General features: G+C 45.2%; 1 protein-coding gene across 3 annotated transcripts in view; it reads left to right on the plus strand.

Annotated features, from left to right (window-relative positions):
* The window catches only part of SLC4A11 (solute carrier family 4 member 11), a 94,394-nt gene that overhangs the window by 49,606 nt on the left and 17,846 nt on the right, over nucleotides 1-26,942 (plus strand). For all 3 annotated transcript variants that reach the window (XM_088162958.1, XM_014876196.2, XM_088162959.1), the window contains exons 7-14: nucleotides 3,759-3,882; nucleotides 7,136-7,342; nucleotides 12,053-12,137; nucleotides 19,250-19,375; nucleotides 20,116-20,229; nucleotides 21,263-21,395; nucleotides 21,690-21,763; nucleotides 26,470-26,695. In XM_088162958.1, coding sequence (XP_088019084.1) covers nucleotides 3,759-3,882; nucleotides 7,136-7,342; nucleotides 12,053-12,137; nucleotides 19,250-19,375; nucleotides 20,116-20,229; nucleotides 21,263-21,395; nucleotides 21,690-21,763; nucleotides 26,470-26,695 — 1,089 coding nt within the window. The remainder of the gene's footprint in view (nucleotides 1-3,758; nucleotides 3,883-7,135; nucleotides 7,343-12,052; nucleotides 12,138-19,249; nucleotides 19,376-20,115; nucleotides 20,230-21,262; nucleotides 21,396-21,689; nucleotides 21,764-26,469; nucleotides 26,696-26,942) is intronic.

A 26,942-nucleotide genomic window follows, 5' to 3' on the forward strand; every position in this document is an offset into this window, starting at 1 on the left:
ACCTCTGCTGGGCACTTTTTCATACTGCAAGGGATAATTTGTTTCTGAATTAACTTCCTTTTTTGCCCTTTTAAAAGAGGGTTTCTGTTTCTCTTAGGTCTCCATAATTTGACCCTTTTTATGATTTGGTTGAGCAATGTGCTATTACTCTGATAACATCTTGGGTGTGGGGCAGACCTGGGGCACGTGGGGCTTGGTGGATCTGGGATTTTGGTGGAGCACTGCCAATTCTCACCATCCCAGTGCCACCCTCAGCACCACCAGAGGCAGACAGGAGCACAGGGAAGCAGAATTTGTGCTGGAATTTCAATGCCCTTCTTACGAGCTCAATTATTGGGGGATCAAGATAAAACTGCTGAGAACACAACCTGGCATCTCATTAAATCATAGTCCAGCATTTCCTGGGGTGACTAATACTGAGTGAAAATAGATTTTTCAGCTTTCTAGCCAAACCAAGGGAGAATCAAATGTAGCTCAACTCAAACCAAAAAAGGAACTTGGAGGCTTTAACCAAACCAGACTTGATTTAGAGTCAGCTGAAAATGTCTTGCTAGTTCTCAGTTTTTTGGGGCTTTGGCTATTTACCTTCCAGCTTTTTTGCTTTTTTTCTTAGTGAGAATCTGTTCAAGTGCTACTTTAAAAAAACAAAGTTGTTTCATTTTGAAAGTGACTTTCTTCTTGGCCTGAGCCGTGTTGACTTTTACCTGGGGTCTTGCTTGACTTGAGATTTCTCCATGTGAAGCAAAGAACTCTTTCTTGGTGTCTTTTACAAATATTTGCAGAAGTCTAGTTGGGACTGCAGTTTCGGTTTCTATTGTATTTGTATCTGGATTCTGGAATTAAAACAAAAGTGGGAGCTGTAAGTGCTACACCAGGGAATAGGATTTGAGTCAGCTAAATAATGGCTTAAATTTGAAGAAAAGTGTGAGCTGCTGAATGATGCATGGGCAGGAGTGACTTGGCCTGGCACTGGAAGTATTGAAACATCATTTTTTCCCCAAATAAATGGATATAACAGAGGGAGAGCAGACTCAGATGAGGCTGCAGTCTGCCCTGCTTCTCCCCTCCATGCAGTCAGGCTCAGGTACATCCCATCTTCTCTGTGGCACCTGTTTAAATCAGGTTTTAATCAGGTTTGTCCTCACTAAATCAACTCCAGCCTGATTTGTGAAGGTGTTATTGATCTAAATTATTTGTCCATTGACCTAAGTGTTGGAAATTCCTAATTTTACTGGTGTGATATTGGGATTTAGATCCATGTGTCAGTGTCTATAGAGTTCTTTACAGAGGAACTGGAGGAGACTTTCAGAAGTGTGAGAAACATCAAACTCCAGCACTCTGGATAAAACTGTTTCAGATTAAAAGGGTTGATAATGACAGTGAATTTCTTGGTGTCTTGTAAATGTTCTCCGTGTGAAATCTTTCTGTACTGTGGGATTCTCTTCTTGCCCAGTCCCTCAGTTTAAGGAAACAGTGAACTCCTGACTAAGACAAAGAAAAATTTCTGGTGGCTGCCAGAAAAATGATCTTGTATGTGAGAGAGACCCAATAGCAAAGCTCAGTTTTTTCAAGTCCAGTTTTCCCCTCTGTACCCAAGAAGCTCTTGAGCTGAAGTGGGATTGTGGCACTGCTGGCAGGATTCCTGTCTCTGGAAAACACAGCCCTGGAGACAATTCATGGAGCTGAAACATAACCCTGTCACTCCAGGGAGAAAGAAAACTCCAGAACATGTGGTTTGCTTCATTACTGCACTTTACAATAGGCTTTTCCAAATTGCTTTGTGCTTCAGTGGTTTCTTGCTTGGTCAGGTCGTGCCTGGTGCACGTGGTAGGGAAGGGATGATGTCTGGGAAGTGTTGGTACAGCTCTGTGAGCTGCAGGGAGCTGATAGCTGCTTCTGGCCATGTCTGGGATAGAAGTCATGTCCAAAATACCCAGCAAACCTTCCTTTTCAAAACAGATTACTCCATGAGCTCAGCAGCTGAGGTATGGAAATGCTGAGAACTGAGCTCACAATTAATGCTAATGGTGCAATAATCATTCACTGCTGGTGAGCAGGTGGGTGAAGGTGAGAGAACTGAAGGTGTTGAGCCACTTGAAGGTTCTCCAGTTGGTCCAAATCCCAGAGTTCATGTCCCCTCTGGTTTGTTGAGCTGTAACACAAGGAGACTTGTCTGCTGTCCAGCCACAGCTGGATTGCAAGCAGGGGCTTGGCTTTGCTTGTGAAAACAAGTGTAGCTTGCACTGTATTTTCAGTTACTTCAAAAGATTTTTTATTCCTCACTTTTAGACCTGCCTTGATCTTTCTCTCTTCCAAAGCTGATTCAAGTACAAAAAGAACAAGAGGCTGTGGTGAAGGAAGTTAGGAAATTAATGAAACAGTGTCATCTTTCTCATGCCCTGTATTGTTCTAATTAAGCTGTTTGGTTGCCCTCAGACAAGTGCCTCTTTGAGATTAATTTATAGAAGCAGGCTGCTTTCAGTCTGAGATCAGGAAGTCAAACTCAATAAGAAAATACTTCATGGTGTGATTTTTAATTTTTTTTTTTAATGCAAATATTGAAGAACTTGATAGAAAATACAACGTGGTGCTGACTAGGACATCTCCAGCCAAAGATCCTGTTAATGGAGCAGCCCTCAGGGTGCATGGGAGTGAGAATACATCTTAAAAGGAAAGAAATAAAATGGGATTATGGAAAAGAAATTAGAGAAATAAATCCTTCTGTTGGAGGACTATGATAGGTTCTTGTTAGATGAACAAAAGAGGGCAAGCAGCTGAAATAATTTAAAACCAGATAAAAGGAGGGGGAAATCACTGTGAGGTAGGAAAGTACTTCCATACCTCTTCCAGGTGTTTGTAGGCAAGCCCTGTGTGCATTTTTCACCAGTGGTTTTATAGAGAGGTTGGGAAGTGGTTGGTGGCTTTAAAGGGAACAGGAGAGCTGCATGCCAGGCTGGCATTACCCATCTGCTGCCCCTGCACCGAGCCCCAAAAGTTTCCCAGCAGGAAAAGTGGCAGCTAAGCAGGACCCAGCTCTGTTTAAATATCCTGGGGTGGAGACAGAGCTGGTCTTTCACAGCCTCTGGAGATGATCCTTGTGTTTATCCCACACTGCTTTTCTTGCTAGTCTTGGTTCTGGGAGTCAAACATCCATCCCATCCGCTGGATCCCAGCCAAGGATTTCCCTCCAAGCTCTAATCCTGCCTCTGGATCTTGATCAGGGAGGTCAGCCTGGTTTCTTTAACACTTGTGAGCCTGAAAGGGGAAAACAACAGCTGAGAGCAAATGGGGAAAGCCTGAGGCAGAAATGGGAATATATTGGCTTGGCATTTTGCCTTAGTATTTCCAGAAGCGCTTTGGGAGATCAGGTGAAATGAAGTCTAATCTGCTCTCCAATAATGGAGGTGTTTTTTAATAAGAGGCTTTTTTTGTGTGTATAGAAGCTTCTGCAGCTCTGCAAGTCCTTGGTGTGTTGTACTGTCTGTCATTTGTTAAAAAGCAGCTGGAGGAAAAGGCAGAATACACCTTGAAATCTTGAAAGGTATTTCCCATAAAAACACAAGGTGTCATATTGTACAAAAGGGAGCAGAATTGGGATAATAATAACTAAAAGTCACTGTTTAAGACACTTCAGCAGTCTTAAACCACCAACTTAATGTGTTTCTCAAAGCTGAAATGTGGTTTTATACCTTGTGCACCAGAGGAGATCATGCCTGGTGTTGTGGGGCTCAGTCTAACAATCCCATTTTCCCTGGCAGTTGCACTATAAAGTCCCTTCAGCGCCGTCACGTTTGCATCAGCCGCCTGGAGAGGCCTCAGAACTGGGGTGAGAACTCCTGTGAAGTCAGATTTGTCATCCTGGTCCTGGCTCCTCCCAAGATGGTGAGTCTTGTCTTCTTGCTCCACAGCTTTGGGGTGTTCTCCTGAGTTTGCTTTTCCTTGGTCTCCTCCAAGGGTTAATAAATGTTTGTTTTAAAACACAAAAGGATGTGAAAAGGCCTGAGGTCTTCTCAGCAGCTGCCAAGATGATTTATCCTGTTGGTTAGGGGTAGATTAGTGGGCTGTGTCCTTGTCTCATGGCCTGTATCCTGATGGAGAGCACAACACTGTGTAGCCCCCATACACACCTGGGATGCCTTTAACACTCCATGGATTTCCCTCTCCAGCTGTAGCTGCTATTTTTAGAAGTAAGAAATGCAGTTCCTTTTTAAAGCCAAGCTTTTGAAAGGTCCTTGTGAGCCTACAGCTGGTGCTCCACTGCAAAGGTCTGGGTTGCTTCCCCACAAACTTCCCTGATGGGGCTGACATTTACCCTGCACGTGTGGCTGCAGCAGCTGCAGGTGATGTAGCCAAGAGGAAGATGATTCTTTTTTGAGCTCTGTTGCAGTCAGGGTGAGACTTTCTGGGAGCTGTGGTGCTTCTAAGGTCAGCCTGATGTGTTTTCAGAGCTTTTAGCACTTGAAACAGCAAGGTTAAAGCTTGCTCAAGTTCTGGTTCTTTAGTGTAGACAAGAATGGCACAGTAGAACACATTTACTGCACTCAGAATATCCTGAGTTGGAAGGGACCCACAAGGGTCATCCAAATCTGACTCCCATATCGTGGGGTGCATCAAGGTTAATTGAGGATCACCATCCTGTCTTCCTAGAAAGCTGTGGCCTGACCAAGGTAGTTCTTCAGCTGATGGCTGAGTGGTTCAAAGCTCAAGACCTTTTCACACTCCAGCTGGCTGTTTACACCTTGGAGCTGCTGGATCTGTGCTCCTGGGAGGTGCTGGAGAGGCTGGGGACCTTTTCTGGGACAGGATATGTCCTGATTCAATTTCCTGCTCTTCAATTCTATCTGTGTGACCTTGAGACCTGCTGGTCTGGCCTGTCCCCTCCCACCCTTCACCACCAGCCTCGTTGAAATGGGAATACTGGTGTTTCCTTCTTTCCCAGCATTTCTGGCAGGTCTTTCCCAACCGAGCCGCTCGATGCTTTTGGCATCGACCTCGAAGCCAACAGGCTGAAAACATATTGATGTTCCTTGTGCAAAGCAGGAGGGAGAGCAGCTGGAGCTGTGTGCAGTTCCATGGATCTCTCCCTCATTGTTATCTCGGGCCAGCTACGTGCAAAGCACCCGGCGAGCGGCTCCGCATCCGCTCCGATCCCCACAGTTTGCAATTCCAATGGTCAGCATCAAATTAAGGGAAGGGAGTGGAGGCCAGCAGAGCTCACACTTGCCAATCTGCTTTTTCATTTTAAATGGGTTGGTGGAGCCAGCCCCAAGTGCGCATTTCTGGTGCAGCAGTTAAAATAATTAACCTGCTGACAGCGACACATTCAAACGGGCCTTGCTGGGGGAGGAGGGGGGGTGGAAAATCCACAAAATGGGCATTTGTTGTGCTGAGAATCCAGATCCTTGGCCTTGCTAACATGGAGGAAGGAAAAAAAAAATGGAGTTTTCCTGCAAATATGTATCCTCTCTAAGCTGTTCATCTCCTCAGTTAAAGAAGAACGGGAAGAGCATTGGGAATGTTGAAGCAATCCTTGCAGCATCCAGCCCAAGGATTGCTGCTGCTTTGAGGTGAAAGGTGGAGCCTCTTCTGTGATGGCAAATCCAGGCTGGTTCTAAAAACAAGTCCCAGGGAAAATCCTTCACTTAAATCCACACCTCTCCCCTAGATATTTAAATTTAATGTGCCCTAGTGAGTGTTTGAAGGGACATTGCTGGTGATGGAATCCCAGCATGGTTTGGGTTTGGAGGGACATTTAAGGCAATCTCATTCCAACTCTCTGCCATGTGCAGGGGACACCTTCCCCTATCCCAGATTGCTGCAAGCCCCATCCAACCTGGTCTTGAGCACTTCAGGGATGGGGCAGCCACAATTTTTTCGAGCAAATGGGAGAGGAGGGTGATGCAAGTGATGGAGGAAGGGCAGTGTTAACAGTGACTCTGGGACCAGCTCAGTGCCACCCACACCTGCCCCTCTGCGTCACCCCCTCTGAATTATTTGGTTGTGTTCATGGAGAAATTGTTCATCTGTTCAGTTGCGAATCATGAGAAGCAATCGGGATCAATCACAGATGCTCACTCTTCTTTTCACAGCAGTGAGAGGAGCTTGGAGGTTCTCCAGGGCTGGGGAATGTTTGGGTGTCTCTGGTAGCTGCTGTGTGATGAGTGTGGAGTGTAGAGGAGGTGGGTGGGTTAAAACTTGGCATCAGAAGGGGCTGTGGTTTTAATGAGCTGTGATTCTGTGTAATTTGGCCTTGGCAAGTATCTTACCTGTCCTGGCCACAGTAGGAGCAGGTGAGCAGGTCGGGATTGAGAGCTTGGATTTGCTGGGTTTGTGCAGGGATGAGGAGCCTCCTTTTCTCTTCCCTTTGCATTTAATTTCCTGCAGTAGGAAGGCAGCTTGGATTCTGTTGGAAACAGGACCCCCAAAATTGAAGCCTGTGTCTCATAGAAATATTAAATCCTAAAAAGAAGCACATTTTTAATGGCTGCAAGACTCCTGTCCCTTCTGAACCCTTAGTGCAGACAGACAGGAGCTCCCTGTGTGTGTGCTCAGCTGTTTTTTCCCATCCTTTCCTCTGTGCCAATGGTTACTTGAGCTGAGAGCTCTCAATCTCCACTTGTGCTGCCAGAATTGCCCCAGAATGGCCAAATGAATTGAGTTTTTATGCCCAGAAAATAGGAATCAGATGAGCACAATAATCTCAGTCTTGCAGATAAGACATCAGTACCTGCAGAAACCTTGACTGCAGCACCTTTCCACCCCAGGAGCAGCAATGCTGAGGTGCTGTGAAATAACAAAGATTTTTGTTTGTCTAGTCTTGAAAGGAAACCAGGGATAAAATGCATGCTCAGCATGATTCAGCTTTGGATTGGTTTCTGGGAATTTGATCAAGTAAAGATCAGTCAGGGTTCAGATCAGGACCTGTGTTGGTGCCTCCGTAGGATTCTGTTGGGGATGTGTGTTCATCTGCAACAGCTTCCACATGTGCCCTCCTCCCTCAGGTCTCTCTGGGATCCTGGGAGCTGGGAAATTCCTTTTCAGAGGGATAAATTATGGGGTTTACCGTTCAGAAGTGAAATTAAATGGTTTTACAAGCACTTTTTCTTTCTTTTTTTTTTTTCTTCCCCCTGCTTAGAAAAGCACCAAAACAGCCACAGAAGTGGGCAGGACCTTTGCCACGATGTTTTCTGACATAACCTTCAGGCAGAAGCTCCTGGAAACCAAAACTGAGGAGGAGTTCAAGGAGGCCTTGGTGCACCAACGCCACTTGCTGACAGTGGCAAATCAGAGACCCTCAGGGATGAAGGATGGGCACAAGTCACAGGGTAACAAACCACTCAAGGTAAGGCTTGGCCAGCACCTCTGCCATGGCCCTGCTTCCCTGCTGTCCAAATCCATCAGTCCAAGGGGATTTGGGGTGAGGAGGTGAACACTTGAGGCCAGTGGATGCAGCAGCATTCCCAGCAAGCTCCCAGCACTGAGGCTTCCCCAAACTTCTGCTGTGTGTGCATCCACCTTGCTCACATTCTGCTGGAAATCTCCAAAAAGCCACTTGAAAGAGGCAGGTGCTGAAGGGATGCAGAGCACTTGGGAGTTGAAATGGTTACAGGACTTGGATTCCAGATGCTTATGGAGGGTGGGATTAATGGATCCCTGCTCCTTGTCAGTCCATGGTACTTAATCCTCACAATCAGAAGGCTCTGAAGGAAGCTGCTGCTTGTCTTTCCTGCAGCCAAAAGGCTTCTTGGCCATCTCTGCACGGTAATTTCACTTAAAAGTTGCCTGTCAGTATTTGGCTTGAATTCTCCCTGTTTGATCTGTAGCTCTGTAAAACATTACTTGCTTTGTACTTTAAAGTTCGAGGGAAGTGCTGTAACTCAGCTTTCTTTGCTGGAATTTCCTGTGTGTTGGTCATTGCTTTGTTTTTCCGTTCACAAATCCATTCTTTAAGCAGACAGCATACCTGAAAAACAAACTGTGCCATCTCCAGCATGCTGCTTCTGTCCCTGCATTACAGAGAACCCCAAAGCTTTGGGTTGCTTATAGTGCAGGAGCTGCATCACTTAGCACTTTTTTTTTTTTTTTTTCCCTCTTGGAATAGATTTAAGGGGTTTGATCTGCACATCTGGAAATGAGCAAAGCTCATGTTTTTCCTGTGGAATCCCCTTGCTTATAGGTAGTGCTTTGAACTTTCCTAAACCCCATACCTGCTCTTAACTTTGCAGAACAAGTCCTGAAACCCTCTTCAAGCCTGGGTTGTGCGAGGCAGGGATATTTGGAGTAGTAATTTACCTAAAGTAGGTTTAACCCTTTACACCTGGCCTTTCAAAGAGGATTTTGTTAGAGCAGTTGAAGTGTCTGGCTTTGTCTTTTGCTAAAAATAGCAAAAAAATATCTCCAGAGTTTTCTGCTCTATCATTTGGTGAGGAGGGCAGGATAACACACTGAGCTTGTAGATTTTGGCCCTGAGACTGGTGATTCCTGCTGGCCTGTTTGGAAAAACAGCCTTGGCCAGGCAGAATCCTGATTTCTCCAAGCCAGTGCTGTAGAGAGTGACACTTCTTCCTTCAGCTCAGGCTTTTGGCATCCAGTTGTGGGCCTGGATTTGCTGAACTGTTGTTTTTTTAAAGCCATTTTATCCTTCAGCTCTTGGGAGATGCAGCCTCTGTATCCCCACCTTGCCCTGCCAGCACAAAGAGCTGGGAAAGGAGATTTCCTGGCAAGCCAAGGTTTGCCTGCAGAAGTGAGGTTGATTTGAGCCCCTAGGCTGGATTCCTGAGCTCCTGAGAGCCATCTCCAGCATCTTCCCACCTTGTGGAGAGGAAGCATTTAATGGGAGCACAAACCCATGTGAGACCGACCAGGAGTGGAATTTCAATCAGTCAGCCACCCCCAGAGAAATAAATACCCTCAGTGGAGCCCCTGGACTGAGACAAGTGAGCTCTCAGGAAGGTGTAAAAACTCTGGGTGACATGAAAATCTGCCCTTCTGGATCCTGCAGTGATGGGAGAGGAAGCAGGCCTTAAATTGTGTGTGTGAGTGGGATTTTTGCAAGTGCTTGTTTCTACCATTGCTGAAATACTGAGGGGGATGTGACAGTCACATTCCCTGCTGTGCCTACAGCACCGTCACTTTGCCTTGCCTCATCTCAGAGGATTATTTAGGCAAGGCTATGTACTCAATCATAATTAAGTCAGCCTGAAATCCTCTTGTTTACTGAGGCATCTAATTGTGATTTTGTTCATGGTGGAGCCCCTAACAGCTGTGATGTTTTTCTGGCTGTGATTTTGTGTCCTGTGTGGATTTGCTGAGGGGGCTGTGTGTGCTCAGCATCAGCAAGAGGGAGGATACAGAGGATGTAGGATTTCTGCACAGACTCGTGTCCCTGATCTCTGTAAAATACTCCTGCAGCCCCCCAGCACTTTTGGGGAGGGCTGAGGAAGAGTCAGAGTTGTTGGAGCAGATGCTAAGTACTGGCTTAGTCTCTTCCTCTAACCCAAATAATGGCAAGAAGCTGGGAGGGATTTGTAGAATGGAAAGTGGAAAAATTCATCAACTTCATCTATTTGGATAGGTTGGAGGATAAAAGTGAAACCAAAAAGGTCTGTAACTTTGGAGGGCAGTAAACTTAGTCTTTCACGTTTTGTATTTTTTTTTTTTATCTTTTGTAACTCAGTTTTTTAGCAGCCTTCTGCTGGAAGGAGGACTGGAGAGGAACTGGAGAGGGACCTCTTGCAAGGGCATGGAGTGACAGGAGAAGGGGGAATGGTTCTTAATAGTTTAATGGTTTCTTTAATGGTTTCTTAAGCTGAAAGAGGTAGATTTAGATGGGATATTGAGAAGAAATCCTTCCCTGTGAGGGTGGTGAGGCCCTGGCACAGAGTGCCCAGAGAAGCTGTGGCTGCCCCTGGATCCCTGGAAGTGTCCAAGGCCAGGCTGGACAGGGCTTGGAGCAAACTGGGACAGTGGAAGGTGTCCCTGCCCATGGCAGGGGTGGAACTGGGTGGGCTTTGAGATCCCTCCCAGCCCAAACCATTCTGTGATTCTGTGATATCTCTGGTGCAACCCAGGTTGAGTCTGAGGGTAGGAGAGCAGAGAGGAAATCTCACAGGAGGATCAACCCAACAGAAGGAACAGCTTTTCCTACTGGTGAGGTTCCACTGACACCCCTACCCTCATTTCACACTCACACACAAAATAAAAGAGTGCATGAAAGAATCAGAGGGGGTCTTAAACATAACCCTCGTGCCTTGTGGGATGAGTTAGGCAGTGCTTTCCTCCTCTGCACACTCCCAGCTGCCTGGAACAGGTTTTGTGCTTCAGAGCCCCCTCCCTGCTGCCCCAGGCCAGGAGCAGCCACGCTCCTCCTTCCCTGGAAGATGAGACACCCTGAGCATCCTTTTCCCCGTGCTCACTGCAGCATGATAAGTAAACATCCCAGTCTGAGGCCATTGTGATTCTCTGGCTGACTCATGCCTTCAGGAATCTCTTTCTGGGGGGAAAAATTAAATTGCTTTTCGAGTGCATCTGGCTTTGATGTCCAACTCTGCCACCAAATATGGTTGAAGCTCAGAGATTTTTCGGAAATGCTTAAAATGCAGATGTTTTGCTGGTGTCTGCTGGCAAAACATCTGTCTGCTCACCCTGGTTAGTCAGGTTAGAGTTGAAACTGTCCTAAAGTTCACAAAGTCCTACAGATGTATTGGCAAATTGCAGCAGGATTGACTTAAATAGCTGAAATCTGAGATGATACAGTCACTGGTAATGGAGCTGGTCCTCTTTTGCACCCCAAACCCAGTGATTGCTGTGCCCAGTGCATTCCTTCTAAAGGAAAAGTTTCCCTTCTTTATTTTGTTTGTGGTTCTGATTTTCCAAGTGATGCAAACAGGTGAGTCCCAGGAGAGAAGGCGAAGCTGTGTGTAGTCCATTAAATAAGTAGTGTCAAATCCTTCCTAAAGCAATCATTTTTATCAGTTTCCACATGAATCAGCCAAAGGAAGAGCTCCCTGCTGCTTTGAGATGATCTGTGGGTGTAAATTTTGTGTCTGTGATTTTTATTTCCCCCCTTACACTCCCTAGCAGAGGTTATAAGTCTTCTGTGCCTGGTTCTGCAACAAATACATGAAATGTTTTAGCTGAGGCAGCTGGGGTTGTTATCACTGCATAAAGGTGCATTTGATTTTCAGAGTGGTTTGTGTGCTCTGAGAAGAACAGGAAAAAAATCTGACAGGTGCCTCATTTGTAAGTGTTGCCTACCCTGATGCTTTCCATGTGCTTTCCATAAGGAAGGAGTTGTGAGGATTGGGAGGCTGAGAGTCAATAGCAGCTGTCACATATTCCTGACAAGCTCCTCATTGCCTGTGGTGAGCAGCAGATCCTATCAGCAATCCCACTGCACCTTGCAGGCCCCCAAACCAGGAATAAAAGGGAACATGTTGGATTTTTGGAATCTTTTCCCGGTGTTTTTATTGTGTTTTAATGGGCAAAAATTAGGGCTTGGTTGTGTGGATTTATTCAAGCTTTTCCCCGTTGATGGAATTTGAGGTGCAGACAGCCTGAATTCCCTCACATCTCTTTGAGGTCTCCCTTTGCCATGGCAATGCCAAGGGAGAAGCACTTGCTGGGGATCCTCTTTCAGAGGTCTCACATGGATTCAGGGGAATTTTTGTGCTGGCATCTAAAGGAAAAGTCGTGTGGAGGGATGGGGAAGACACCTCAGACATGTTTAACCCCAAGGAACCCAAGGTCTGATCCTTCCAGTGGATCTTCAGCTCCCTCACCTGCAAAGCAGAGATGCAGATAGGAATGGGAGGGGGGAAATAGGGAAGGAAGGGAGGAAAATAAAGTGGTCTGGGGGATTTTCTCTTTTACAATGCTATGAGGATATAAATTGAACGCTGGCAAGTTTATTTTTATTATCATGACAAGATGAGATTTGAATGCCCTATTCAAAACGAGCCCTCTCGCTCCTATCAGGGTTGAATAAGGAGCTTAATCTCTTTAACAATGCATGAGCCTTTACACTGACACAGCACTTCCTTCCTTTCTTCAGCTGCACGACTTTCTCAATATTGGCAAGGGGATTTCTGATGACATTGCACGAAGATTCCCAGTGTACGCGCTGGACTTCACCGATGGTACGTTGGCCAATGTTTATGGAAGCGCTGCCCCGATTGGGGATTTTTTTTTTTTTGTGATGTGATGTCCTGTTTACAGTGTGCATTCAATGTGTGCTTTGATATGTGTAACAGCTCTCCTGGCCCTTGTTTAAAAAGGGTGTTTTGGCAAAAGCCTGTGAATGGGCAGCGTGGAGCACTAGAGATGAGGCTCCTGCAGCGTTTCCTTAATGAAGGTGCTGGCCGCGCGCAGATGAGGATTTTAATTTTTATTAAGCAGTGATTAAATGGATCGATTACCGCCGTGTGTAGACTCAGATCAACTCCTTGCAATCTAATTACTCAGCACTGGCCTGATAGGCCCTTTCTGCTGCCTCTACAAGCCTGCTCCACACTAATTATAGTGATGCTGTGGGAGTTGAGAATGCTTAAACAAAATGTGAGCTGCAGTAACTTCAGCCCGGTGTTGTGACAAACAGGATACAGCTCGTCCGCTGCCGCCAGATCACAGGAGCAGCACACGGTGTTCATAGTGAGCCTCAGCTTTAGGGCTTCATGCAGCTCCCATAGTGGCCCTCGGGGTTTTTAAGAGTTGTTTTCTTCATTTTCACTCTCAGGATTTCGCTTTTTGAAAGGTGGGATGAATCTTCAGGGCGAAGTTGGGTTACAGAGCCCCAGCCTGAGAGCAAAATGTGTTTTGCTTGTTGGGGAGCTGGTTAATATATTCAATATCATACCCAGAAACTTCAGATAAAACAGAGAATTAAAGTGTAGGAAGGGAGAACCTTGAAGATTTATCAGATAAATCAAGAATTTATCCCTTCCTGCTGTTAAATCCACCTTAGCTCAAGTCTGTGTCCCTGCCTTCCTCAGTGCTGTGAAGGCTCATGAGATGAAAGTGATCTTCCTTGGATTAGGCATAAAAAAACCAAGATGCCCACCCAAACCCCAATTTTCAGAGTCTTCTCTTGCAAAGCCACCTTCCACAGGCAGGTTAACCTTCAGGGAAGCCTGGCCAAGGCTGTGGATTTGTGTCCTCACTCCTTCCCAACCAGCAGAGGAACGAGAATGAGGTGCTGGCTTAGCACAGGGGTCGAGTGCTGGGTGCTTTTGCCAGGTGCTTTGGCACTGCTGGGATGAAACTATTTTCAGGAGACTCAGTGTGATGGGAGGGCTAATGCTGATTTCTCTGGGGATTTGAGGGTGTTTGGAGGAGGACAGAGGATATAAAATGATTTTCAGGGGAGCAGCAAGGATTCGGATAAAACATTAATTTTTGAATTGTGCATCACTGGCATCACGTCTGGCAGGGGACTTCAACTCCTAATCTGGACACTTCATCCCTTTGTCTGTTGCTTTCTAGAGCTGTCAAAGGCTCATTTTTCTTTATAAAGTGATATTGAAGCACTTGAGAAGGGAACTACAACAGAAGCACCTTGTGAGGGACCCATGCTCGCCTCAAGACAGAGCAGTGTCTGCTGTGCCTGTCTGAGCACAGCAGGCACAAAACCAGCAGATTTTGGTCCTGCAGCCAATTCTGGCTGTCAGCAGACTTGGAAATGCCCTTCAGGGTCCATATTGTGGTTCTGACTGTATCCATATGTCCCTGTGGGTGCTGCCTCAGCTCTGGGCTCTTGGCTGTAAGCTCTGCAAGCTTTGCATACATTGATGTACAGAATGGGCATAAAATTGGGATAAAATGCAACCACGAGTTAAAAAGTGTCAGTGTTTTGTTATATAACTTCTGGAGAGTGGGAAAGAGCCCAGTGAAACTCCAGATCTACTTCAGCTCAAATGGGAGGTTCTCACCTTAGGAGCAGTTTTGCTCTTTCAATAGGAAGTGGGGAAAAGGGGATTTTCTAAAACACATTGTATATTAGTATGGACATTTCTTCCCAGAAATCAGAAATTAGGACGAATTCTTTAAGGAACTGCTTGAAATGAAAAGCAGATGGAGCATGAAGCATCTGCCATAAACCACTGAGACTGAAGGTGATCAGGAATGTGGAATTCCTGGAGCATCTCAAAGCAGTGGTGCATCAGAACATGAGGGATTTGAACTATCTGAGTATCTGCACTTCAGACAGCCACATGTGCACCATCAAAGAGCTCTGAATTACAAAGATGCTGGGTTTTGAATGGTTGGAGTCTCTAAATCCTCAATCTGAGAAGCATCCCAGGGTTTGGGGTTAGACAGATAAATCTATCAGGGGCAGGTGATAAATAATGAGGCTTTTGGAGGACCAGCAAATCTTTGACCAGTTGGAGTTTTGTGGGATTGGTCCTCTTCACACACTGCACAAATTATCCTTAAAGGAAAAGTCTTTCTTTTTTTTTCTTTTTTTTTTTTTTTTTTTCCCCTCTTTTGCTCCAGATTAGGAACTCATCAAATTTGTTTTGTGGCAAAGCCTTGTGCAGTTTACTGAATGGGTCAAAGGATCAAGGAAGAGTTTTCTAAACTTTTGCTCCAGGATTTTGGTGATAAAGATGGCTTGTAATAGATGTCTTCCAGCAGGAGCATCTGAAAAGGAACACTTGGGTTAAGCTGAGCCTGAGAACTCCTGTAGTTTTCCTTTCAATTGGAATTTACTCCATTTGGCATGTGCCTGTGACCTTTGTGTGTAGGATTCTGTGTTAAAATACAGTGTGACTGAACTTCATCCTGATCCTGTCAAATTGGCTCAAAGCACTTGGGTATCAATTTTATTGCTCTTTAAGCCTCAAACTGTAGGAGCTTCCAGAAATTTCTTTATATTGAGGCTGGTTTGAGTGAAAGGGGATTCTGCCTGGACTCAGATACAAGATTTCTGAAACTCCTGAAAGCTGCTGTCCTCATTCTTCAGTGTTATTTTCTGGTGCAACACAGAGGAACAAACACAATTGCAGTGCCTGAAGTGCCCAGTGGGAAATTTGAGGTGCCTGAGATTTTTTTGTGGTGAGCTTTGATGCTGTGTTCTTACATATCCATATCCCTTCACCTCCTGGGGAGTGGAAATGAAGGAAAAAGAGGAGAACTGAGGTTTATTCTCTTTCTCCTGATTTTTCTGGGCCTGTGTCTTTGATACCTGGCTATGGTGGATGGAGAGTTCTGCTGGAAGTGTGGATTTCTCCCTGTCCTTGGTCCTGCAGAGGGTCCCTGACCAGCTCCTGAGATCTGCTGGCAGCATCCTTGGGATTTGCTGAGGTGTTTTGCAGGAGGGAGATCTCCAAAACTCCCTGAGGTGTGGGCATGTTTAGATGGAAGGCTTGAAAACATTGGAAAAATGGGATTTGAAAGAGAACTTCTGTTTTGCTGCAGTCTAAAGTAGCTCAGAGCTTAAACCTTGATCTGAGCCCAGAACTGAAATGTTGCCCATGCACTGGCTTTGACATGTGCTAAATCCTCATCAGCTTTCCTGTCTGGCTGCCTTGGCCACCTTGTCTGTCAGGATTCCCTTCCTGAGGAAGGAGGGGAAATAAAGGGATTGCAGAGAGGCTTTTGTTCTTCCCATCCATTCCTCTCCTGCCCTGGATCAGATATGAGGGAGCTCCTGCAGCCCTTCATCCCTAAATATCACCTGGGTACCAAAATTTAACATCCTGAGCTTGGCATCATTCCCCAAAACATCCAGCCTGGGTTGCTTTGGGGTCTCTTTGTGTCAGTGGTGGATGGAAAGTTCTGAAGATGCATAAAAGCATCGTGTTTTGTCTGTGGATATTTCCTTGCTAGAGACCCAGGATTTCCTGGGAAATGGGCTGAAGGAAGTGAGCTAGAAAGGGAAAGGTCTGAGCCTTGATCTGATTTTTCCTGCCTCTCTGCTCTCAGCTTGGCTTCTGCTCCAAACTCCCTGAGTGGATTTCCTTTTCCAGTTGAGTTCTTAGTCCCACTTGTGTGATTTACTTTTCACAGGACTTCAGGGAAGATTCATCTTCACAACATTGGGCAGAGTCCAGCAGCCATCACATAAATGAAAGCCCAGCTTGAGGGCATTGGAAGAAATTTGTAATTCTGAGTTTTACATTTTTAATATTAAAAAGTGATTTTTTTTTTTAATTAGGGCTTTAATAAACACATCCTTGCTGCTATGCTGCAGGTCAGTGTAATTAACCTTTCATTGCATGGGATATTTTAGAGAATTAGGAAGAAACATTAACAGGCAGTTCAGAGAATGACCATCAGTTGTGATTTTGATTTAGTAAATGTACAATTAATAGACTTCAGGAGTTGTAAAACCCAGTTTTTAGGGCTGCTGGTCACTTGCTGCTGTGGAATCCCAAGCAAAGGGAGGCCAGAATTGCTGCAGTTTCCTCTGAAACTGCAACCTTGTCTCTACAAAATGTGACATTTCAGAAATCCAGGCAGGTAAAATGGAGCTGTCACAGTGATGAACAGAATTTCTCCCCATTCCAGTGTGTAGCTATACCTTAATTTCAGTGGAATGCTCCTGTAATAATCAGCTACTCAAATTCCACAGCTGGACCAAGAGTTGATTTTTTTTCTGCTATAAATTTCCGTGGTGCAGGTGGAGTGACACATTTTTTCAGTGGCTTTATGAGCCTGTCACAGATGAAATGCCATCATAATGCAGCTCACCTTCTTCTGAATGAAGCCATGGCAGTCCATGGGGCTGCAGAACATCCTGAAAATGTTTCACCAGATGTTGGCTTTTTGAAAAGGCAGAAAGGTAAATTGTGCTTTAATGCTGGATTTCAGTGCCTGTGGCAGCTGGGTCTGTACAAGGAGAGGTGATGTTTGGTCGTGACTGCAATTGAAGAGTGATCCATCAGTTTTTGGGAAGGAGTGTGTTAATCTGGTGTAATTATTGTCTCCATTACAAAGTGAATTTTGCTTCCCACCAGAAGGATTCTTGATCCTAGAATTTTATTTGGCCGATTATGGATTAAAGAAAGTGCTGGAAATCTTGGACCCAGCCAAGATGAGTCACAGAAGTTGGAAAAAACCCTCTAATATTGAGTCCAAGCTGTGCCAAATCCCCACCTTGTCACCAGCCCAGAGCACTGAGTGCCACCTCCAGTCCTTCCTTGGACAGCTCCAGGGATGGGCACTCACTGCCTCCCTGGACAGCCCATTCCAGTGTTTAACAACCCTTTCCATCAGGAAATTCCTCCTGATGTCCCACTGAACCTCCCTTGGTGCAGCTTGAGGCCATGTCCTTATGCATAAGGACCTCCATGACCAGCAAGGGCTCCTCTGCTGGGATTGAAGCTGAAAATGAGCTTTTGTGATACTCTTCAAGGTTTCTTCCTTCTGCCCTCTCTTAGTACAGTTTAACTACCTGAACCTTTTTTTGAAAAGATATTATTTGTTTCTCTGGACTGGTTGTCCTATCAGAAATTATTTCAAAACTTCCAGGCATTGTTGCCCCTGACCTTTCATATTGGAAAAACTTCCTTGTCCAAAAAGCAGTATTTTGGAGTGACAGAGAAGCCTCTGAACCAGGGTGTGACCGTGTCTACTCATGGAACCACCCCTCAGTCCAGTTTGTTTTGCCAAATCCTTCCTTTTGTCTTTGCTTTTCTCAAGCAGTTTGGAGTGTGAGGTAGGAGCCTGCAGCTGTTGGACTCAGGAGCACGGGAAGTCTCCATCTGTGAGAATTAAATTCCAGGCCCTTTGGGTTTCCAGGAGTGGTCAGGAATGTGACCTGTGGTTTCTGGATCTTCCCAATAAATGGAAAGGAATTTGCCTGGGAACAGCTGGTCCGATGACTCCCGAAAGGTCAAGCTCATATTTGCATGTTTGAGGTGTCTCTTATCAGGTTTTAGCCTGGAGTTTGAGGATGCTGAGCATCAGAAATGCTGATTGTGTCTGTTCCTCTCCTGCCTGCAAGCAGGCACCTCACAAGGTGTCCTTTATTCATGTGCCTGCCTGCTCATTACACGTCACGTATGAATTTTGGGTTTTTACATCCTGCTCCCATCCTTATCTCTGCCCTGCAAATGGTGCAGAAGGCAGATGTTAGATAAGATCCAAACGTCATTGGGAGATTTGTTCTTTTCATTCCAGTGATAAAGATTTTCAGTGTGGCACCAATAACCTCTAAAGCCAAGCCCTCTTTTATCTGATCCAACTCATTGGATTTTACTTTTCTCAGCAAGGGACTGATGCTACAAAAGCTTAGGTGGGCATTTGGGAGCTCAGGGGAGATTCCTGTGTGGGAATTCTCTGCTCTGGAGCCTTCCAGAAAGGGGAATTGGGCACTCCAAGCTCTTCCAGCTGTCTCAGAGGAAGAGTCCCATCAAGGATGGTGGCACTGGCAGGCTGGAGGCTGAGGAGACTTTGTCCAGTGCATCCTCTCTGCTCTGTGGAAAAACTTGTGTTCTCCTGGAGCAAGATCAGCTGCTGTCATCTCATCCTTTCTCCTGTGCATCCCCAGTGAGCTCATATCAACATCAGCCTGAAAACAGGAAGGGGAAGGGAAGCTACTTCAGAGGCTCTTAAATTCATATTCTGACACTTAAATTCTCTTTCTGGCTGCTTTGTGTTTTGGCCTGGTGTGTTTTTTCCGATGGAGATGAGAGGGGTGAGTGGATGGAAAAGAGAGAGGCTGTTCTTTCAGCAGGGCCTGTTCAAGCAAATCTCAGTGTAGCCATTCCTGACCTCTGGGGCTGTTTGGTTTTGTGTCCTGCTGTCACTTTTTTGGCTCAGAGTAGCATATTATTGATTCAAACCTTCAGCCTTAGACTTTTATCTAGGGAAAAATGAATTGCTTCATGTTTTCCTGGCCAAGACAAGAATAGAGAAGACAAGAGATGGTCATGAAGCTCATGAGGGACACAGTCCAGAATGCCTGAAAAGTTCATGTTAAAAAGGAAAGGGTGGGGGTTTATGAACCCTAAACTTAGAGTTTCTACTTGATCCTTTTCCTTTAGAGACTGGCAAAACTGAGCAAAAGGCTTCTCGTATTTCCTGTTTTGATGATGTCGAAAACGCCTGGTGGCAATTTTGGTGCTACTTCTGGTCCCAGATGAACAGAAGAGTGTGGGTTGTGCAGAGCCACATATTAGCAATTTAGATACATGTTTAAAGTGTGGACTGAATTTCTGCTTCTGGAGATGAACTAACAGTGCCTATGGATGATGTGAGAAAGTTTTCAGTGCTTTACCAATATGATTTTTGTTGTGGTTTGCCCCAGGTATTATTGGGAACAACAAAGCTATTGGGAAATACATCACCACCATGATCTTTCTGTACTTTGCTTGCCTCCTTCCATCCATTGCCTTTGGGTCCCTCAATGATGAAAATACCCGAGGAGCTATTGGTGAGTTCATCAGTTTTGTGCTTCTTAAATTTGTCAGTTTTGTGCATTTGATTCCATGTATTCAAAATGTCATTCTGGTCACAGAAAGTTCTGATAGCTTTTATTTACAGGGAGAAAACAAACCCAAAACCACAACTAAAGGATTTTTTCCTAATTAAGTTAATGACTTTTGTAGAAAACCAGAAAAATTGAACACTGCTTTGGGTGTTATCATCTGACTTGGACTGATACACATGTATGCTACTGTATTTTTGAATTATGCTGACTTAATGTAATTATTTGCATATTTTTATTGGTACAAGCTCCTGTGCTTTTGATCTGGATTTAATTGCCAGTATTGAAATCCCTGGGACAGAGCTGAACATCATCCTTTATTCCAGTTGCAGAAGCAGTTCATACTGCAGTCACAGTTCAAACAAGCACTGCTTATGTCTTATAGGTGTTAAAATAAAATAAATATATTTAAAATGTATATATAAATATAATAATACACAGAAAAAAATCCCAGAGTCCACCAATTAGCTGAACACCTGGAACCCTAAACTGAGTAAATCTGGGTATGAATAAATTATGGGTACAAACAAAAGGTCGCTTTTTGATTCATGAGTGTGTTACCTCTGCACCCTTTAAACATTTCTCCTACTGGTTAGTAGTTGGTTTCTCTGCCCTGTGAATGCTGCTGGATGTGGGAGGGATTGACCCAAATCCTTTTTTTTTGTTTCCATCCTCCCCCATTCCAGATGTGCGGAAGACAATTTTCGGGCAGTGCATTGGAGGGCTGCTCTACGCCCTCTTCTCGGGGCAGCCCCTGGTTGTGCTGCTGACCACGGCTCCCCTGGCCCTCTACATCAATGGTGAGTCTGCTCCACGTCTGCACCTGAGGCTTGGAACTTTGGGTGAGAGCTCCATAGAGCTGGAGTCGTGTTTGTTTGATAAATTGATATTTTTCATGGCTGCTATCAGGGAAAGGTTCTCCCCCAGAGGATGGTGGTGGTGGGGCACAGGAACAAACTCCTCTGGCAAGTTCCAGGGCACAAAGTCAAGGAATGATTGGACAAGGCTCTGAGGCACATCATGGAATTTTTGGGGTGTCCTGTGTTGGATTGATGATCCTAGGGGGGGTCCGTTCCAGCTCAAAATACTCTGGGATTCTGCAAAACCTGAATGAAATTCCTCCCCTTTCCATCACCATCAGAATATCCTAAGTTGGAAGGGACCCACAGGGATCATCGAGACCAACTCCTGGTTTAGTGCAAGTTGATTTTCTCTTTAAAGAAATCATTTTGCAGAGAAAAAACTTAATGAAACTAGGCTTCAGTGAGGAAATCTGTTTCAGCAATGGTTTTCTCATGTGGCTGTGTTTAACCAGCTCGAGACAAAGTTTTTTGGGTTTGTTGAATTTAAGGGTTTTTTAATTGATGTTTTAAAGTATGATCAGCAGCTTTCCAGGTACTGCAAGCTGATCTCAATGAACCAGAGATCAACCAAAGGGACAAGCTCAGTATTTGTGGGGATAATCAGAGGATGGGCTGTGACCAGCTGGAAAGAGCTGCAGTGAAACCCCTTGCTCAATAGCATCCCAAAATGTCAGAGAGAGCAAATTCCAACTGCTTTTGTGGCCTCAATCCCTAGGAAAAAATACTTTGAGCTATTGAGGGGGGATATTTTCCCAAGTGTCTCTCCCCATTTCTCGTGATGGAAAGGGAGAACAGTTTGTGTTGATCCAGTGTCCCTCTGGAAGTGCAGGAATATGAATTTAATGGTGTCTGTAATAAATGCATTGGGGTGAAGTCTCGAAATTGGTTCTTTTTGGCCTGGAGCAGATGGGAATCACTGGGTGGCAGTGACAGGAGTTGATTGTGACACAAGAATGCTTCACTTTTGCAGTCATCCGAGGAATCTGTGACGATTATCACTTGGATTTCAGCGCTTTCTATGCCTGGATTGGACTCTGGAACAGCTTTTTCCTTGTGATCTATTCCCTCTTTAATTTCAGCCTCCTGATGAAGCTCTTTAAAAGGTAGCTATTTTCAAGAAGTCATATTTTGATCAGATTATTCTTCAAATGGAAAAATTACACATTCCACAAGCTCCTTAATTACGAACTTGCTGCAAAATGTATTTTGTGAGATGAGGAAAGTATCATTTTGGTTTATTGTTCCAGCTTGAAAGAAGTTCTCTGATTTACTGGGTTTTGTTTCTAAGTTGGAGCCTAACTCAAATTGGTATATTTTCATGTAAATTGATGAATGTGCTGATTTTTCTTTGAACAGAGTTGAATGCAGCTCTATTAATTCCTGGGCTTTTTCCACAGGTCAACAGAAGAAATAATTGCACTTTTTATATCCATCACATTTGTGCTTGATGCCATCAAAGGCATTGTTAAAGGTAAGTCTTGCAACAGTGTTTTTCAGAGCAGATCTCTGTTTTGCTGCCTTGTCAAAAGCAAGCACAAGGCTGCAAAAAACGTGTCCTGTTTGCTTGTTCTGTATTCATTCAAAGTCTTCAGGGAAAAAAAGAAAATCAGTGTGTGTGAGATAGAAGCAGCCCTTTTGTCAGCAGTTTACCTGGGTGTGCAGAATTTTTAGCAGCTCTAATTTCAGCTGGTTGAGACTGAATTGGTTTTTCTAAACTTTCACCAAATGGAGAAACCATGATGTTATTGATGTGAGAGCCTTCTCCTGATTCCAGTTTGATTGTGAATGGTTCTGGCAAAAAAAAAAAAAAAGGTCCCATTTAAATGCAATGTCTGGAGTCTTTTTTTTTCTTGACACACTATTCAAACTCTGTGGAGGGGAGTTGAAAGATGAGTTGAGATTTCCTGGGTTTCCCTGAGCTGTGAGACCCTTCTTTAATGGCAGCACAAGGACTGCAGTGCCTCCAGCACGTTCCTAAAGCTCCTCTGCCCTTCCCAGCCACTTGGTTTTCCCATTTCTGGGTTAAATTCTGAATCTCCTTGGAGAGCTTTAGGGTTTAACAGATTCCTGTGACACTCCTCTCCCTCCCCACGGGGATTGGCAGGAGGTATTTGAGAATCACAGTAGCAGAAATACCTTCTGTTCATCGCAGTGAGGACTTGGACAGGGCCTCGTTCCTTGATTTTTATGACTTGTTGTCCAACATCCCAAAGTTTGGGCTATCCTTTGAAATCCTTCAGGATACACCCAAGCACATTCCTTGTTTTTAAGACACCCAGGCTTGCAAGGGAATGCTTTCCAAGAGATCTGACACTGCAGAGCAATTTGAAACGAGATACTCTCTCGCTTCACTGGGAATCCTTAATTTGCCTTGTGTGCTTTGATTGTGCAATCAGAGGGGTGTTTTTCTCTGCACAACACCTGCATCTTTTAAATATCCTGCTTAGAGGTGGTGAGGGAGAGATTTTTCTAGGGTGGTTGTTGACTCTGTGAGCTTTGCTGAGTGTGTGCTGTCTGTGCCCTGTCTTGGAGGCATGGGACAGTCTGCAAGTGGTCCTCAACAGAACATTCAGCTGCTCTGGAAAAATTAGCCAATATTCACAAGGTTTCTGTAGCCCAGAGCTGATATCCCATAGCAGAGGTGTGGGCTGCAGGTTAAAAGTGCAGGAAGCATCCACTGGTTTTGTCTGCCAGACTTCCAGGAATATTCAAGTAAATCCTTGGAGTATTTCAGTGGGAACAGGAGAAGATCCTGTAAGACAAGGAGCAGTGGCCTTACTGAGAGAAACCAGGTTTAGATTGGATATTAGGGAGAAATTCTTCCCTGTGAGGGTGGGCAGGCCCTGGCACAGGGTGCCCAGAGAAGCTGTGGCTGCCCCTGGATCCTTGGAAGTGTCCAAGGCCAGGTTGGACATTGGGGCTTGGTGCAGCCTGGGCTGGTGGAAGGTGTCCCTGCCCATGGCAGGAGGTGGAACAAGATGATCTTAAAGGTCCTTTCTAACCCAACATATTCTGTGATTTTATGTTTTATTAGTGAACCAGTTGAATTCTCTTTGTACTTGTGAAGGGATGAATTTATAGGAATGATGGTAATAAAGTCACACCAACACTCCTTTGCCAGCTCACGATGGCTTCAGCTGCAGCTGGGAGTGTTCAGGGCATCCACATGTGGGACCTCCTGTTTCCAGACACAGGAGGACACCAGTGCTGGCAGGCACAGACTTTGTCCTTAACCCTCTTAGAGCCCATATTTAAAAACATGACACCAGTGCAGCTCATGGCCACAGGCTCATCTTTGTTCTTCCCCTCCTGTTTTCGAGGAGGTGATGGTTCACTGCTGCCACCTCCTCCTCCCACTCAAAATTTTGGTTGAGCAGTTCAGTAGGAAGTGAAAGCTGGCATTTTCCCCATACCGTTTAAACGTGTCCTGGTAGTGCCTTATCCAGCTGGCATCAACTCTGGGCTTCCTGAGTGCTAGGGGACAATGCCACCTCTTTCTAGATGTTTTCCCAGCCCCTTCATAACCTTGATTTTTTTGCAAGGTACACATGCAGGAAAGGAGGGGAGGGCCCTGCCCTGCAGAGGAACCAAAGCCCTGAGCGTTCTCGCGGTCCCGGTGACACTTTGTTTGTGCTGCCTGGCCCAGCCACCGACGCTGTGTTTGTTTGATCTTGACATCTGCACTGGGCAGGAAATGGTGGTGAGCAGGCAGAGGAAAACAAAGCCAGCTCATGTTGTTGGAGCCTGGAGAAGGGTTTGGCTTCGGCCAGGGCACCCCCGGCTCCGCTGCTCTCTCTGGATGTTGGCAACGAGGTTCACTGAGCTCTGGTGTGAAAACAAACTAAAAATCTTCAGGAATCAAATCCTTCCCAGCAAGGCGGTATGGGACAAAGGCCTCCACTCTCTATCTTGGCATGTTCTTCTTGTTTTAATTAAAATACAAGAGTAAAGCAAGTTTTTTTTCCTCTATCCAGAAGGGACTGGAGCAATCCTGCCTGAATTGGTGCATTTAAATTGAATTGCAACCTCAGAGATGGAGCATGGAGTGATGTAGTCAAGCTGAGCACAAGGCACCAAAGATCAGCCCCAAATATATTATTGCAATATAGCCATCTGTGGGAGCTGGAGAAAATCTACAAGACCCAAAACAAAGTCACTTGTTTGTGACTCATTCCAGTCCAAATCTTAATCCTGAGGAATGCAAATACATTCTCTGTAGTTCCTGTGTTGTTTGTGCTGCTGGTTTCTCTGATGCTCGGATGTGTCTCTAGAACTGAGTAGCACTCAGGGTGACCAGGCTTTTCTCCCTGCCAGCTGTGAATTCCCAGGAAATGCTGCCAGAATCATTTTTGTCAGGACAAAAGCGTCCTTTGGCGTTCAGAACCGGAAAGTGCAAATCTTCTAACAACCCATTCTGTGCCAGGCTGTGGGTCATGGCAGTGCCCTGGGCCCCAGTTTTACCTGTTTGCAGGGCAGGTGTGTGTGTGTGTCCTGCCAGGGCTGAGGCAGCTGGAGCACAGAGGGAGGAAATAAAGGAGAGCAGAGCCTCTTCCGTTGCACGCGATGGGGAACGCGCAGCGCTGACGGGGTCGGGATGGGATTGCTCCTTCCTGGGGGAACCTTTGTGGACCCTTAAGGTGATCTCCTCACTCCTGGCTGCTCTTGGTGAAGTTTGAGAGGTTAAATTTTGAACTGCAAACCTTCTGTGATGTTTAAATTTATGTACACATGTATTGGATGTGAGGCAGTCTTGTCTCTTCATGGCCCACGTGCTGCGCTGACCTCATCCGCTTGTGGAATGCCCAGACTCCTTTTAAAACACCTTTAAATCCTTCTAAAGATGGTACAAGGAAGATCCTTACTGCATTTCAAATGGCTTCTTGGCTGAACTCGGGGCATTTTACACTGGAGTGAGCTCCAAATCAGCAGTAACACAACCTGGGCTTCAGCCAGACTCAAGGTGGTTGCGAATATCGGTTGTGCTGCACAAGAACTTTCAAAGTTTTTTTGCAAATATTCAGAATTAGTTTGTCTTCTCTGCTTTCCCTGTGGATGCTGCAGATGGAAAAGCTGAAATGTTTGGGGCTTTCAGAACCTGAATTATTATTCGAGGGTGAGGGAAATGTTAGGAGGTGCATTTTAGCCTAAGCTTCAGGTGGTTGTGTTTTTGCCTAGAGAGGATGGTCTTGCCCTGAAGTTCTCGATGCAAAGTTTGAAGGGGTATTTTGACTGAAATGAAGAAAGGTAGTGGGACTGCAAAGCTCTGGCGTGGTGGTTTCCATGCTCCTGTATTTCCCATGGGCACAGGGAAGTGTGGATTGCTGCATGTTGCCATTTGAGCAGATATTGTGGGAACACTGAGGCTGCAAGGCCCAATTCCCATCTTCTGGTTTTGCTTGCTCCTTCAAGCTATTCCTCCCTGAAGAGGAAGACCTGATCATTTAACCCTGAGGTTAAATGATCCCAAACCATATTTATACACTTGGAGCCATCCAGTGACATAGAAATGGGAACACAGTGAATGCTCAAGAGCAAGAGGCTCTTTACTGTCCATTCCTTATATAAATGCCTTTGAGCTGATCTGAAACATTTATGGACAGTTCCAGGGGCTTCACTGGGCGTTCTGTTTGTGCAGGTTTACTTCAGGTGCCCTGTAACTCTAACCTGCATCGTAAATGTAAATGTTCTGCCAGGTTTTGCATATCATCAGCACTTATCTCTAAAACCTGGACTAGCCTTGGAAGAAAAGTAATTACTGTACACTGTGTAATCCACTTAAGGATCTATGCAGCCTGGCTGCTCTTGGTGTTTCCAGAGAATCTTGATGGGATTTGTTTGCCAGGCTGCTGCAAGCAGGTGTCTAGATAGAAATATTTCTATGTATATCTAACAACAGTACTTCCAGTTTGGGAAAAAACCCACATAATTAGCAGTGGAAGTCCTTACAGTGTTGCTTTATAGATCAATGTAACTCTTACCTGTTAAAATAAGTGAAAAAATCAATTTGTGAAGCGCTGGCTTCCTAAGAGCAAAAGCTCTGATTCCTTTCTGCTTGAGAGGCAGAGCTGATGAAACATAACATGAATACTTCATGATCAAGCAAGAAACTCCCTTTATTTTACTTGCTTTGATGGTCACACTCCTCTCCTAACACTCACCTGTTGGTCGTTTGTGCAGTTTTTAAGAAATACTACTACCACGGGCACACAGGAGGTGTAAAATCACGGGCTGATGCTATCCCAGGGCTGGGCATCAACACCACCTTCTTGATGAACTCCTCAGTGAGTGAGAACCAGACCTGCACTCACGATGGGCACTACGGGCGTGAGACCGCCGTGCTCAGCCTCATGTTGATGTTGGGAACACTTTGGCTCGGCCACACGCTCTACCAGTTCAAGAAAAGGTGAGTTATTTAGAGCTCAGGCTGCTGATTATTTCATGTTCTCTCTGAGGGAGTAATTTACAGATGGTAGATCTTAATTCTGCAACCCAGGAAAATCAGGTGGAAGCCAAAGGCAGAGATGAACTTGGCAGGGCCACTTGGAAAATATTCCCAGCGGAACAAAATGTTCCCTCAGTGAACGATGCCCTCCTGTCTTCGGTTTGGCCTCACAAATGACTTTCTAAAAAAGCTTTGGGTTCCCAATTCA

The sequence above is a fragment of the Sturnus vulgaris genome, chromosome 4 (genome assembly GCF_052056855.1).
Source record: "Sturnus vulgaris isolate bStuVul1 chromosome 4, bStuVul1.hap1, whole genome shotgun sequence".
Lineage (NCBI taxonomy): Eukaryota > Metazoa > Chordata > Aves > Passeriformes > Sturnidae > Sturnus > Sturnus vulgaris.